General features: G+C 61.5%; 5 protein-coding genes across 5 annotated transcripts; 3 read left to right on the top strand and 2 right to left on the bottom strand.

Moving 5' to 3' along the window:
* Window positions 1–474: 474 nt before the first annotated feature.
* BXZ73DRAFT_97081 (uncharacterized protein) lies at window positions 475–1,883 on the bottom strand (the record flags this gene model as incomplete). The annotated part of the gene is made up of 4 exons (XM_048027247.1): window positions 475–1,245; window positions 1,299–1,676; window positions 1,737–1,785; window positions 1,852–1,883. 4 exons carry the CDS (start codon window positions 1,881–1,883, stop codon window positions 475–477), a joined length of 1,230 nt encoding a protein of 409 aa, XP_047881839.1.
* Window positions 1,884–2,294: 411 nt separating this feature from the next.
* Window positions 2,295–3,492, top strand: BXZ73DRAFT_97082 (putative methyltransferase-domain-containing protein; the record flags this gene model as incomplete). Its single annotated transcript, XM_048027248.1, has 5 exons — window positions 2,295–2,546; window positions 2,616–2,746; window positions 2,818–2,895; window positions 2,973–3,231; window positions 3,370–3,492. The coding sequence occupies 5 exons, from the start codon at window positions 2,295–2,297 to the stop codon at window positions 3,490–3,492; spliced, it is 843 nt and encodes a 280-aa protein (XP_047881840.1).
* Window positions 3,493–3,937: 445 nt separating this feature from the next.
* On the top strand, window positions 3,938–6,706 carry BXZ73DRAFT_87460 (aconitase family-domain-containing protein; the record flags this gene model as incomplete). The annotated part of the gene is made up of 9 exons (XM_048024573.1): window positions 3,938–3,999; window positions 4,068–4,109; window positions 4,170–4,214; window positions 4,275–4,340; window positions 4,452–4,626; window positions 4,686–4,728; window positions 4,784–5,154; window positions 5,184–6,235; window positions 6,304–6,706. The coding sequence occupies 9 exons, from the start codon at window positions 3,938–3,940 to the stop codon at window positions 6,704–6,706; spliced, it is 2,259 nt and encodes a 752-aa protein (XP_047881841.1).
* A 597-nt stretch (window positions 6,707–7,303) lies between these two features.
* BXZ73DRAFT_87461 (uncharacterized protein) lies at window positions 7,304–11,000 on the top strand (the record flags this gene model as incomplete). The annotated part of the gene is made up of 9 exons (XM_048024574.1): window positions 7,304–7,392; window positions 7,441–7,565; window positions 7,605–9,015; window positions 9,082–9,474; window positions 9,504–9,931; window positions 9,997–10,360; window positions 10,391–10,489; window positions 10,526–10,585; window positions 10,622–11,000. 9 exons carry the CDS (start codon window positions 7,304–7,306, stop codon window positions 10,998–11,000), a joined length of 3,348 nt encoding a protein of 1,115 aa, XP_047881842.1.
* A 482-nt stretch (window positions 11,001–11,482) lies between these two features.
* On the bottom strand, window positions 11,483–12,984 carry BXZ73DRAFT_74083 (uncharacterized protein; the record flags this gene model as incomplete). Its single annotated transcript, XM_048021979.1, has 8 exons — window positions 11,483–11,568; window positions 11,600–11,942; window positions 12,012–12,230; window positions 12,290–12,381; window positions 12,434–12,472; window positions 12,521–12,611; window positions 12,653–12,691; window positions 12,742–12,984. 8 exons carry the CDS (start codon window positions 12,982–12,984, stop codon window positions 11,483–11,485), a joined length of 1,152 nt encoding a protein of 383 aa, XP_047881843.1.
* Window positions 12,985–13,592: the final 608 nt, after the last annotated feature.

Genomic DNA, 13,592 nt, shown 5'->3' on the forward strand with positions numbered 1-13,592 from the left:
GCCTCTTAAGTGCTCCCGCGTGGCGAAGCTATTCTGATATGCCCACGTTCCATGCGTTGTCGTTAGAGTATGTAAATTGAACGTGCGTTGCCGACACCATGCCAACATTTCTGCAAGCGACCGCTCCGTGGGGCTTTCCCGGCTTTCTTTTGGTCCACACAGAGCGGCGGTTGTCGCGTACGGACGAATGCAGAGAGAAACTACCTACGTGATATACATACAAGCGCTAGGCTATGAGTAAAGGATGATTATGTGTCGGCGGAGTCAGGCGGTGAGCGCGAAGAGAACCGGGCGCAGTAGCGAGGTCGTACGTACGGAAGAATTCTATGGAAAGGGTAGCCAAAGGTGAAATCCAAGAGGTAGTTGTGCTAACGCTGCACAGCATATGATGGCAAAAGATCGTCTCAAACCCATCCTCATCCTCGATCCAGTGAACAGAGCGAATTAATGAGCAACCCGCAAGGTGCGCGCGCCTTACGCCGCGACCTCCTTTTTGTGCACGAAGACGCCCTTGAGCCTGTCGAAGAAGCTAGACCGACGCTTGGAGCGCTGCGTGCTCGCGAGCCGGCCGTTAGCGCCATTCTTCGGCGAGCTCTTCTCCGCGCTCGGGACAGCAGCCTTCTCGGGGATCTCCCCGAGCCCGCCCGACGTGAAGGCGGTCGTGCCGGACTCGAGAGAGGAGCGCGCGCGCGAGTGGCGCGAGGAGAACGACGGGAAACGCATCTTCTTGGACGACGAACCGACGGTCGCGTACTTGGGGTCGACGCCGTTCTTGGTGGGCGGGGTCTTCTCCTCGACCTTCTCCGGTTTGGGCTCGTCCGCCTTCGTGGACTCGGACGCGATGGTGGTCCCCCTGTCCTCAGTCGACGTAACGGTGGCCGCCTTGTCCTCAGCGGGCGCAACGTCGTCCGTCGCAGACTCCACGACAGCCTCAGCGGTAGCGGGGAGGTGAGTTGACGGCAGTTCGTCAGCGACGACAGGCGCCACAATGACCTCAGGCTCGGCGGTTGGTGCGGTAGTGGTCTCCTCGACAACAGTCTGCTTGTCCTCGATGACGTCAGCGGGTGCCGCCGCCTCAACCGTCGGCTCAGGCGCAGCACCCAGCGACACGATGGGCACAGGGACGATGGGAGCGACAACAGTGGGCTCGGAGGGGACCGCCGCCGCGGAAGCCTCGACGGTAGCCTCGACCTCTGGGGGTGCTGGGACGGGTTCGGGGGCGGCTTCCGGCCCCGCGGTGGGGGTCTTTCGGAGTTGCGGATAAGACACGGGGTTCTAGAACGTGAAATGAAACTCACCTCCACGCTCGGGGTCTGCACGGGAGTCATCGCCGTACCGGGGGCAATCGCCTCGACCATGTTCACCGCAGCACGCCGCGCGGTCTCGACGAAACCAGGCGCATCAGCTGGGGCTGGTGTAGGCTCGGGCTTGGGCTCTTCCTTCTTGACCACAGGTACAGGTGCAGGTTCCGGTGCGGGTGCGGGTGCAGGAGCGGCTGGTGCGCGCATGACGTTGTTAAGGTTGCCCATGGGATCCAGTTCGGTAGGCTGGTCATCGGTAGTGGTCCAGCGACCATCCACAATGTACTTGTAGGTAACCTTCTCGCCCCACGGGATCTGGACGGAGCCCTTGAAATACCCCGAGGGGGACCTGGAGAGATAGTGGGAGCGTGACCACTGGGCATCAAAGGAGGCTCAGGGGGTTGGGCGCATATACGAGAGGGATAGAGCACGTACGCTGTCGAAAGAGCCAGTGACGATGACGTTGAAGGCGTCGAGGTACGGCCTACGTAGGGTTTTGCAGGCGGCTAAGACGGCGATCGGGGATCGAGAACAGAGGCATTATGCTCACCAGCGGAAAGAGGCCTCGTACATGGAAGACATTATGGATCGTGGGGGTCGTAAATGAGGGTCGGGCGGAGGAGTGGAAGTGGGTAGCGCAGCTGGCGCGACAAGCTGGAGAGATGGGTTGGTCAGAAGGGCACCGGGCACAGACGCGCGAAGAGTCGAGACTGACCACGACGGCTGTCGGCGGGGATGAGGAGGAGATGGGGGGCAGAAGGGGGGGCGGGTCGGGGGCGCAAAGGTTGATAAAGCGTGCGCGTGTGAGACGATAGCAGGCGAACAGGCGAGGGCAAGGGTCCGGGAGGCAGCCGAGGAACTCAATGGGCGGTCTGGCGCGGCAATCCTCCCGCTCGCCCCTCGTGGCCGGACTCGCGCTCTTCCCGCCTCGCGTCCTCCACGCCCGCCACTCTCGCCCCACCCGCGCGCTCTCACCCGCTGCTCGCCCTTGCCATGGCCGACCTCGCGCTCGAGGAGAAGCTCGACGCGCTCGACCCCCTCCGCCATCTGCGCGAGGACGACTCCGACGAGGACGGCGCGGGTATCGTCGCCCCCCAGCCGCCCTCCATCCGCAATCAATCCGTCGAGCTCGTCTTCCATACTTCACACGACACCAAGACTGACGTCGGACCCGGCGCATTCACGATTGCTCTCGCCGTCGACGCCTCCCCGGGATGCGGTGGCATCGCGTGGCCGGCGGGTGAGGTTCGTTCGCGTGCCTCCTGCATGCATGCACCCTACACGCGATACGATCCGTTCCATCGTCCTTCTTAGGTACTCTCGGCGTACATTGCACACAGGGGCGCGCTAGAAGGCAAGGTCGTTGTAGAGCTCGGCAGTGGTACAGGCCTAGTCGGCCTCGTCGCCGGGAGGCTCGGCGCGCAAGTCTGGATCACTGACCAAGCGTGAGTGCGATGTCGTTCCCCCGGGTCGCTCTGGCTGACGAAGACCGCCCTTGCGCGTTGCGCGCGTCCAGACCGCTCCTGCCCATCATGCACCAAAACGTTGCGCTCAACAATTTGCAGGCTTCTGTGACCGTTGCGGAGCTGAACTGGTCCGTCCGGAACCTTCCTGTGCTTCCGAAGTGCGCGCGCCATGCTCACGGTTTCGCCGTCTCGTCTGTTTTTGCAGGGGCGAGCCCTTGCCCGCCGAGATCCCAAGACCTGACGTGATCCTCGCTGCAGACTGCGTCTACTTTGAGCCCGCTTTCCCGCTCCTCGTTCAAACGCTCGCGGCGCTAGTGTCCGATCGCTCGACGGAGGTCTTGTTTTGCTACAAGAAGCGCAGAAAGGCGAGTCTCGTTTTGTTTTTCTATCGATTGGACGACTATCCACGGCTTCTTGCGCTGCGCGGCACCGCGTCACAGACGATCACCGTCGGGGGCAGTAACGTGGGCAAGAGAGAGCTAGCCTCTTGCCCAGGTTTATGATTCTCCGTACTCTATACTAACACACGTTCGTTGCAACTGCTACAATGGCAGCCGCACCACCATCCATCTCCTTCATGCAACTGTACTGATACCCAACAGGCGGACAAGCGTTTCTTCACCTTGCTGAAGAAAGAGTTTACGTGGGAAGATGTCGGCGACGATCCGCAGCGAGATGTCTATACACGCGAGGCCATCTCACTATTATACTTGTTTCGCAAATGAACTCGCTGACTATGATTCTCGCGTGGTGCATGCCGGGTTTATGTGTGAGTAGCGCCGCCCGCAACTCAAACGACCGATCTTGCGCCAGGAGTATATCTGCAATGTCGCTGTTGAACGTTGAAGACCCATGGGCGCACCACTGCACATACACGAAGACGAGCTCCCAATTTCTATGTAATCTTTGGTCCGCTTTACATAACATGGATACTTAGTTTGAATGATCCGGTGCAAGAACCCGAAACTCACGGAGATGTCAGGTGATTATCGGACATCATCGGCCGACCACAGTTTACCCCACATTCATATCGAGTCAGACTTCTTGGACCTATAATCTCTCGACCATCCCACATCACCTCTCCTTCCTGTCTCCACCTGGGTCGCAGCCTGGCTTTGCCCCACACTCCTTGCAACGCTCGCGACACGTTAAGAACGAAGAAAACAAATCATGCCGGCACCCGTAAACCAGCCAAAGACCCTTTACGACAAGATCTGGGATGACCATGTCATGTACGAATGCTTCTCGCAGGCATATGCATCCGCGATCCATATTGACCTTATCGACTCTCTGCGCTCAGCGATATCGACAAGGATGGACTTGCGCTCATCTACATAGATCGGTGTGTCGCGCCAAGCAACTGACATTTCCGTTGATTCTGACTGGCGCGCGGGGACATCAGCCATCTCGTACACGAGGTTACGAGCCCCCAGGCGTTCGAGGGACTGTGCGTTTACTTCTGCTTTCCTCCATGTTCCCCACTCTTACACCTCGACCATCCCAAAAGTCGCACTGCCGGTCGTCCTGTCCGTCGTCCAGACTGCACTCTCGCCACCGTTGATCACAACATTCCGTGAGTACTGCCATCAATCCTTACGCGGGCTATTCCCGGAGCCCTATGCATTCACTCCATCGTTTCCATGTCTCTATGCATGTGGGGTTAATGACTGCGTTGCTACTTCAGAACCGCGTCGCGCAAAAACTTCACGACCGTTGAAGATTTCGTTGTCCAACCCGACTCACGCGCACAATGCACTTCGTTGGAGGACAACGTCAAGGCGTTCGGTCTCACCTATTTTGGCATGACGGACCGGAGACAAGGCATCGTGCACGTCATCGGCCCTGAGGAAGGTTTCACGGTGCGTATCCCGATTCTCAGAACTCGTTTGTTGACTTATTTATCCGGCATTCGTTGTAGCTGCCAGGCATCACCTGTGTTTGCGGTGACTCGCACACATCCAGTATGTCGTTTAGTGCCTGCCTTTTCTAAATACCTGGTGGTAATCCTGCCTTTAGCCCATGGAGCATTTGGCTCCCTCGCCTTCGGCATTGGTACATCAGAAGTGGAGCACGTCCTCGCAACCCAAACCCTCCTACAGAAGAAGGCGAAGAACATGCGCGTCACCGTCGATGGCACGCTCAACGAGGGCGTGACCTCGAAAGACGTCGTCTTGCACATCATTGGTACCATCGGCACCGCCGGTGGGACAGGATGCGTCATCGAGTTCGCAGGTTCCGTCGTTCGCAGCTTCAGCATGGAGGCGCGAATGAGCATGTGCAACATGAGCATCGAGGGCGGTGCTCGTGCTGGCATGATCGCTCCCGACGAGATCACCTTCAATTACCTCCGCAACCGCCCGCTCGCACCGAAGGGCGAGTATGGGACCGTGCCGAAGCGTACTGGCGCACCCTGAAGACCGACGACGGCGCAAAGTTCGACATTGAGGTCAACATCCACGGCGAGGACATCATCCCGACTGTCACTTGGGGCACGTCTCCTCAGGATGTCGTTCCCATCACTGGTAAAGTCCCCGACCCCGCCGCTGCCAGCGATGCCAGCAAGAAGGCTGCGATCGAACGTGCTCTCAAGTACATGGGCCTTGAACCCAACACCCCCATGGAGGAGGTGAAGATCGACAAGGTCTTCATTGGCTCCTGCACCAACTCTCGCATTGAGGATCTCCGCTCCGCTGCGAGGATCGTCCTCGCTGCTGGCCCCGATGCCCACATATCTCAAGGCGTGTATGCCATGGTTGTTCCTGGCTCTGGTCTCATCAAGCAGCAAGCTGAGGCGGAGGGCCTCGACACGGTTTTCAAACGCGCTGGCTTCGACTGGCGCGAGGCGGGTTGCTCGATGTGTCTGGGAATGAACGAGGACCAGCTCACCCCCGGCGAACGCTGCGCCTCCACGAGCAACCGCAACTTCGAGGGCCGCCAAGGTCCGGGTGGACGCACCCACCTCGTCAGCCCCGCTATGGCCGCCGCAGCCGCGCTCACCGGCAAGCTCACCGATGTCCGCAAGTTCCTGGGCGCGGACGCCGAAGCGAAGATCGCGGCGGGCCCGAAACTGAAGCTCGCGAACGCGTCAGAGTTCCTCACGGACCCCGTCCTTCCCCCACCGGAGCCGATCCAGGTTTCCGCCGCCGCAGCCGCTGCGGCCGCGGAAAAGCCTCTGCCTGGGGCCGAATCATCGTCGAAGGTGGCCAAGTTCACGGTGCTCAAGGGCATCGCCGCACCGCTCCACATCGAGAACTGCGACACGGATATGATCACGCCCGCTCGGTTCTTGAAGGTGCTCACGCGGACCGGGCTGAAGATCGCGCTCTTCGCGAACCTGCGCGTTGGACCAGACGGCCAGCCGACCGACTTCATCCTCAACCGCGCGCCGTACACTCAGGCGAAAATCCTGGTCTGCGACAAGCCGAACTTTGGTTGCGGCAGCTCGCGTGAGCACGCGCCGTGGGCGCTGTGAGTGCCGCCGTTGCGATGTCTGCGAGGATTAGAGCTAATCGCGTCTTGCTCCCGCCTCCTTGCAGGAAGGACTTCGGCATCATGTGCGTCATTGCGCCGAGCTTCGCGGACATCTTCAAGAACAACACGTTCCAAAACGGCATGCTCCCGGTCGCTCTCCCCGCGGAGGCGTGCGTCGCGCTCGCGGCCGAGGCGGAGCAGGGCCTCGAGCTCGAAGTCGACCTGGAGAAGCTGGAGGTGCGGCGCGCGAGCGGGCAGCCGAGCTTCAGCTTCGAGGTCGACCCGTTCCGCCGGCACTGTCTGCTGAACGGGCTGGACGACATCGCGCTCACGCTGCAGAAGGACGCGGTGATCGAGGAGTTCGAGGTGCGCAGGAGCGAGGCGTGGCCGTGGCTGGACGGCTTCGGCTACAAGGGTCGGCGCATTCCTGTGGCGGCCCCGAAGAAGGCAAACAAGATGGATTGGTGAGCGGTGGGCCCGCAGAGAGAGCAGGCTCGCGTGCTGCGGCGGGGCGAATGATCTGAGCCTGCCAATTGGAGGCGGGCGGGATGGAGTCGGGCGGGGTCGTGGAGTTGATAGTATCTTGTGCGGATGGCGTTGTAGGATACGGAGAGCAGGCCACTTGGATACCGAGTGTTGGCATCTGGAACAGCGTGCGCAGGCGTGTGGAAGCAAAGGCAGCTGAGGGAGGGATGATGGGTGCGTCGGGAGGGCGCCATTGTTATGACGCAGGAGACGGAGCACGTGCGCGCGGCGTCGGACATGGCGGGGACGCGGCGCAACTGGCGACGGTTAGGGGACCGCTGCTTGATTCTAGTCCTCCACCGCGCATGTCGCCTCGACCCCGCCCACGGTCACCGCCAGCCCCCCCGCTATAACGTCGGCCGCCCCGACCACTGGCCGTCTGTGCCCCATGAGCCCCGTCCTCAACCTGGTCCAGCTACGAGGCGAGCCCGGCGCTGCTGCAGGCACTGGTACGTCCTCGTTCATTGCATTCGGTGCTCGAGCCCGCAGACGAAACGTGCTCCAGCGCCGCTGCCCCCCACCGCTGCACCACGCCCCATCATGGCTCGCCGCGACACGGACCAAATCCTGTCCTACTATCAGTCGGAGCACGCTGGTCGCGACCCGGACCTTCACGCCCAAGTACAGGAGTACGTCAATGCCACAGCCGCGGCTGCGCCCGCCCGTGACCATGCCAGCTCCAAACCCAATACTTCTCCCCACGCAGACCGACACGACCGCACTCGCCACTCCGAGTCCTCTCCTTCCCACCGTTCCCCTTCACGCCTCCCACCACCGTCCAACCACGCGCGCAAGAATTCGAGTGCGTCCGAATATTCGTCTGACTACTCGTCCGACGAAGAAACCGCGCTCGCCCCCGCGCCGCCTCTCAGCAGCTACGTCAACCCCGAGCCCAGAGCGAGTCTCAGCGCACTTCCATTGAGCACGCATACCCACGACGTCCCAGAGCTCCCCACGCCGCACTCTACGCGTGAGCGCGAGCGAACGAGTGGCTCCACGGGATCAGGCAGGGCAGCCGGAAGCGACCGCAGCGAGTTCAGACACTCGAGACGGCCCAGTGTCCCCACGGAGGGCGGTGCAGACAGGCGTCGCCTCGCCATAGTGGAGATGGACACACCGCTCCCCGCGTCCCTGGGCCGTAAAAGGAGTAACCTCGATGGCCGCAGCAATCCCTCCGCTACTGATTCCCCTCCCTCTCGCTCCTCCGCGCGCGCCCACCCTCTAGACGCGATGCCCGGCGGTACCCTCTTCGCGCGGCGCGGCGTGCACATCGGCGGCCTCGCGCTCGTCGCGCCGCCCGACGCGGCCCCGTCGTCGTACCAAGACCTCACCCCTCCACCTTCGACCGCCCCGCTGGTGTCCACCGGAAGCAAGACGACAAGCGCGAAGTTCGCCGCAACACACGCACGCTCGGCGTCAGAGGCGGTCGACGGTGGCCGCGCCCGGCTTGCACGCATGCCGTCGCGCGACGTCGGGATCGTGGGCCTTCACTCTGGTTCGTCGGCGTCGGAGAGTGCGGGGCCGGCAAGCCCCGGCTCGGACGACCTGTACGGCATCGGCGTCGGCGACGGGAGCGTGCCTGTGTTCCAGACGCCGGGCCGCAGCCGGCCACCGTCGCCAGGCCATGCCACAGACGCCAGGCTCGATCGTCTGCCACAGCGACTGTTCCCCTCGCCGCTCATCGGCATGGACGACGCCGACGCCGGGATGCTCACTCCCCCCATCGGCCAGGGCAAGGACATCCGCCAGCCCGTCGTCGGTCCCGTCATCGTCGGTCTCTCCCCCGAGCTCCTCCGTCGCGACCGCGCCCACCCCGGCGCGCGCCATCCCCAGGCCCAGTCCCCCGCCTCGTCCTCCGGCTCGTCGTCGGTCCAGTCGCCCTCATCCTCATCCACGTCGTTCCCGTCGCCCTTCTTGCACTACCACCCCGGGTTGCATGCAACTGCGGGCCCGCTCCCGCCTCCTCCACGCTCCATTTTTGACACCACGCGTGGTGACCCGGGCCCTCCTCCCCGCCCCCCTCGATACCACACGCCCATACCTAACAACTCCCGCCGCGATATAGACGCGATCAAGGAGGCGTTACAGCTACCTCAGTCAGTCTCCGCAAAACTGGCCGCCAGAACTCCGCCCGTGGAGGACAGGGAGGACAAGCTCGAAGGTCAGCCACCGAAGCCCGAAGGTAGCACGGGCCAGGAGAGGAGCAAGGCGCGGAGCATGGATTCGGTGTACAGCGATGAGGCAGCAGACGAGTGCGTGTCACGTTCCTTCTCTACGCGTCCTCCGTCTCTCATATGCGCTGCTCGGTGCAACCACAGGCCCTCCGTCAAACTGGTGTCGGCTCCGCCGCCTGCGCACAGAAGAGAGGGTGCATTTCCGCCCTCAAGGTTCCTCTCATCGTCGCCTAGCAAGCAGAGCGTCCAGTCTCCCCTACCCTCCCAATCACCTCCGCAGATCGATGAAGCGACACCTGCGTCGTCGCGCGGTGCGGCAGGGGGCAGACCCGTCGTGGTCGTTGAGCAGGATGAGCCGGAGGAGGAGACGGCGAAGTCGGAGGAAGAAGTGCCGCGGAGGCCGGCAATTGACTTGGAGCGCGAGAGCAGCTGGGCGAGCCTCAGAGAGTCCGTCCTCACGAAGCGTCACTCGTCACCGAACGGCAAGACGAATATGCTGCAGAAGCCCAGTCCCGAAGTGGTGTCCCGCTCCCCGTCGTTCGTCTCGCGGCATCCTCGTCGTCAAGCGTTTCGCACCTCCCCTCGCTACCTCCGAAGAGCATCCGCGGCTGGTCAGACGACGAGAAGAGCACGTCCCTCGCGCCGAGCTCGTTCAAAGTCCTCACGAGCCTCAAGCGCTTCTCATCTCTCCCCCGCACACCGTCGCGCTCATCGCGGTCGAGCAAGCGGTCGTCCACTGACGACCCTCGGCGCTCACTCTCTCCGCCCCCTCCTACGCCCCCGCCGCAGATCCACGTCCAGTCTCCTCCTAGGAAACGGATGGTACCGAAGATCAAGTACGTGCATTCATGGCCCCCAGCGATGAACCCAGCGGAGATTGTCTCCCTCCGGGGGTCGCGAGAGCGGGCGCAGATGTACGCGATGAAGATCAACGAGCTATCGCAGTACGACTGTGGCTTGCGCAATTGGTTACAGACACAACACCGTGGGTCGCGTAAGTCTCATTTTTGCTGTCATGCCAGGTTTCTGTCAAGCGTTGTTGACATGTGTCGGTTTCAGTCTCGCAGCCCTCCACACAGGCCTCACACCGAGGGGCGCACCATGCTCCGCATGCGTCCCTGCCTGCAGAATTCGGCGCCGTGCCTTCTGGCCTCCGGAATGTCTCACATGGGTCGATGGCCTCTGAAGCGACCTTTCCCATCCGGGCCGACGCCTACACCGCCACGGACCTCTCAACACGACCTTCGGACGTCTTCTCTTCCGCAGCATCTCCGCCCAACCTACCGTACCCCGCACTGGCGCAAGTGCAGATCTCAACGTCGCGCTCGCCTGCGCGGGCGTCCACCCTGCTGCTGTCGCCCACCAAGGCGCTCGGCCTCCCGCTCCCTCTCTCAGGCGCCAGGAGCGGGACGGGCTTCTTCGCGTCCCTCGGGCGCAAGACCTCCGTCCGCAGAGACAAACCCACACTCGGCGCCCCGTCTGGAAGATTGTTGAAGCAACGCCCTCCCGGGATCGCACAGGCGCACTCCAGCCCGCAGCCCTCCACGTCGACGTCCCCACCAGCAGTCCGCTCTCCCCCCGTCGCGAGCCCGCCCTCCATCCCCGGCGGGCCTCGGTCCGCTCCAGGCCGCATCGCCCGCGCGAAGACGTTCTCCATCGGCCCGCCGCTCCCCTCGCTCTCCAGCTCCGGCTCCGCCCTCGGGAGCACGGGCAGGACCTCGAACACGAGCTCGCGCGGCGGCTCCGCGAGCCCTCCCCGGCCCGCGGGCAGCACGAGCCCACAGCGCCAGAGCGCGAGCGTGGTCGCCGCGAGCCGGCGGCCGTCGCTCTTCGCGCGCGCGCGCCAGGGGCACGCCTCCGTCGTCCCCCACACCGCGCGTGGGGTGTCCCCGGCGGGGCGCGCCGACCTCGCGTTCGAGCGCGAGGTCGACCGGCTCGCGGACCTGCTCCCGCACGCTGAGCGACAGGTGCTCGCGGGTTATCTCCGTCGTGCGGGTCAGGACATGCTCGCGATCGGGCAGTACCTTGAGGACGAGAAGAACGGGACGCTGCGGCGGGACTAGGTGCTCCCTCCTAGCTCATAGATTGGGTGTGCGTGCCTCGCGACGCCCTTCTCTCTGTTCTCAGAGCTTTCGATGTTTTTTGGCTATTTGATATCAGCTGTCGTCAACGGGCCCTATGCTGGCTAAAATCGCTTTGCATGCGACCACACCAGGTTTAGGGTAACATTATGTGCACATGAAACTTCACGTTACATACGTTTCTCTGACTCTGAGCATGGTCCTCGTCACTTGTTTTTACGACTTTCTTGAATCGCTGCCCTCGACTCTCCTTGATGCCTCCTACCGTTCTCGGTTCGTTCTCGTCTCACACTTTTGGCTCCCCCGCCCATGTCGATGCATTCTACCTTACGGACATCCATATTACATCATACAGCACAACCGAACAACATAATGTACGCATACTGCTCGTTCCACCTGTACTTATAGGACAGAGCCCGGAATCTTTAGACTCATCTTGCAATTACATATTCTCGGCGAGAACTTCACCCCATCGGCGCGTGGAACCCAGCAGGTTTGAACTTGGGGCCAGAACGCTTGGACGCTGGATTTCCCGACGGGCTCAGCCTCACTACAGAGCGTTCTCGAATGAATGCACCCACCTCTCGGTGCGCCCGCAGCACTGTTGCTAGTCCGTTGCGCCTGCGCATGCCCACTCCACTGCGGATTCGACCCGGGGACGTTCAGACTTGCGCTCCGATGACCGTGTCGTGCGGGCTGGGTGAGCAGGTTCTCGATGTCCGCGGTGTTGTCCGAGTGGTCGGAACGGGTCGTGCTCGCGCTGTTCCTGTACGACGTATCCACGGCTCCAAACGGCTGGCGCTGGCCGGTCGTCGCGCGTCCGCGTGCCTGGGTAGGTTGCGGGTGCCTCCAGGAGGCGGCGCCTGAGGCCTGGGGCACGCCGAGCATGGGCATGGTGCGATTGACGATGGGTGTGCGCTGGATCTACGAGGTCGAGAATGGGCAGGGCGTGGTAGAGATGGTAAGCACTCATAGTGTAGAGAGAGTTCTCACCCCAGCGGCTTCCATGTTCCCCACTACCGCCCCGACGTCGACCCGGCCGGGGACGCCGACGCCGTATGCTGCTCCTTGCCTCAATCGTGCCGAGTCCTCTTGGCGGGAGGGAATGTTGAGCATCTGGTTGGTGAGAGGGACGGGGCCGTCCTTGCTACCACTGCCTCCTCCGACCGGGCCTCCGAGAAGGGCTTTGCGCTTGAGCTTGTCGTACTGAGTCTGGACAAAGGTTCGGCATGTCATGAAGGAAGCGGGGTGCAGTACTGAGTGATGGTAACCTTGAGTTTATGGTACTCCTTTTCGCTCTCCTTGAGCGATTCTTGCAGACTGTTGGCTTTGCGGCGTTCCCCGTCTAGGTCACGTTCGACCTCTAAAGACAAAAAGTTCGCAGTGATTCTCATGAACGGTGGGTGACCACGCACCCTTGATTTTGTTGGTGAGAAGGGAGATCTCGCCGTTCGCTGTGGGGTTCTAGGCAACATGTGTGATACTTCCGACATCAACTTTACCTTCTCGGATCACATTATCGAGCCTCTTCTCCAACTGCGCGTTGTTCTCCGTGACGTTGCGATATAGCGCCTGCTGAAATGAGCTTTGACTCTTGTAAGCCGGTGCTCGAATCGATGGTGTGGAACACTCACTACTCTTGGTGCATCTGATATTGCCAGAATGACAATGCCCTGAGTTATATCAGCCAAGCGTTGAACAGCTCTACGGTCTGCCACCGTACCTGTTGCATATCTCCAGAATTGTTGTAGGATTGAGCCCTGACAGCACAGACTAATTCGCGCATGAGCCGTGTCCTGGAGGTGACTATATGCGCAGGCGTACGGTCTTGTAGTCGTTCGATGGATGCAGCGAAGAAACCTTCGACACCGCGGTCATGGGATCTGTTCGGCGACAGCTCAGAGAAAGAACACACCACTACGTCGTCACTGAGGAACGGCAGCCACCAAAGCTCAGTGCTCAGCATTACGCTCCACAGCTGATCGAGGTATCCTCACGGCTCTGTCAACGATGTCTCGCAAGCTGTGCTTTACGATCAGACGATCTTCTCAGCACAGAAGAAATGTCTGTCACTCACCGGGGCAAAGCCTTGATGCGTTGAAGAGCTCATTCGCGCATTCAACTGTGGTAGCCTGGGGTCAGAGCGCACGGCTAGTGAAGCAATCGACAAGGCTGACCGCAAAATATATGGGAGCCTGTCCGAATTGTGTTCTGGATCAGTGTTTCATCTTGCCAGGATAACAGCACAATGTATGGCCTACAAGTTGTCTAAGGCTGGTCAGCCTGCGGACGCTGAGATGTAGCTGCACGACTCACCACAACGGCCTTGTCCGAGAGCGCCTTGCGACAGGTTAGTCTGTTGCACCGTAGATTGTCCATCATGATGAGATGGTGAGATGAGGCAAGGGGGAAGGCGAGGGAGGGGAAATGGAGGGAGGAAGAGAAAGAGAGAGCAGGCAAAATCAAGGCATCACTCAGACTGGCAGCGCCGCTGTTCGGACGAAGGCGTCTCTTGAACGTGTGTCTATTACGATTAGTATCGAGGACGGGCGTGAAACAGTTCGTATGCGAAGC

This window comes from Epithele typhae (assembly GCF_022376455.1).
Source record: "Epithele typhae strain CBS 203.58 chromosome Unknown BXZ73scaffold_4, whole genome shotgun sequence".
NCBI lineage: Eukaryota > Fungi > Basidiomycota > Agaricomycetes > Polyporales > Epitheliaceae > Epithele > Epithele typhae.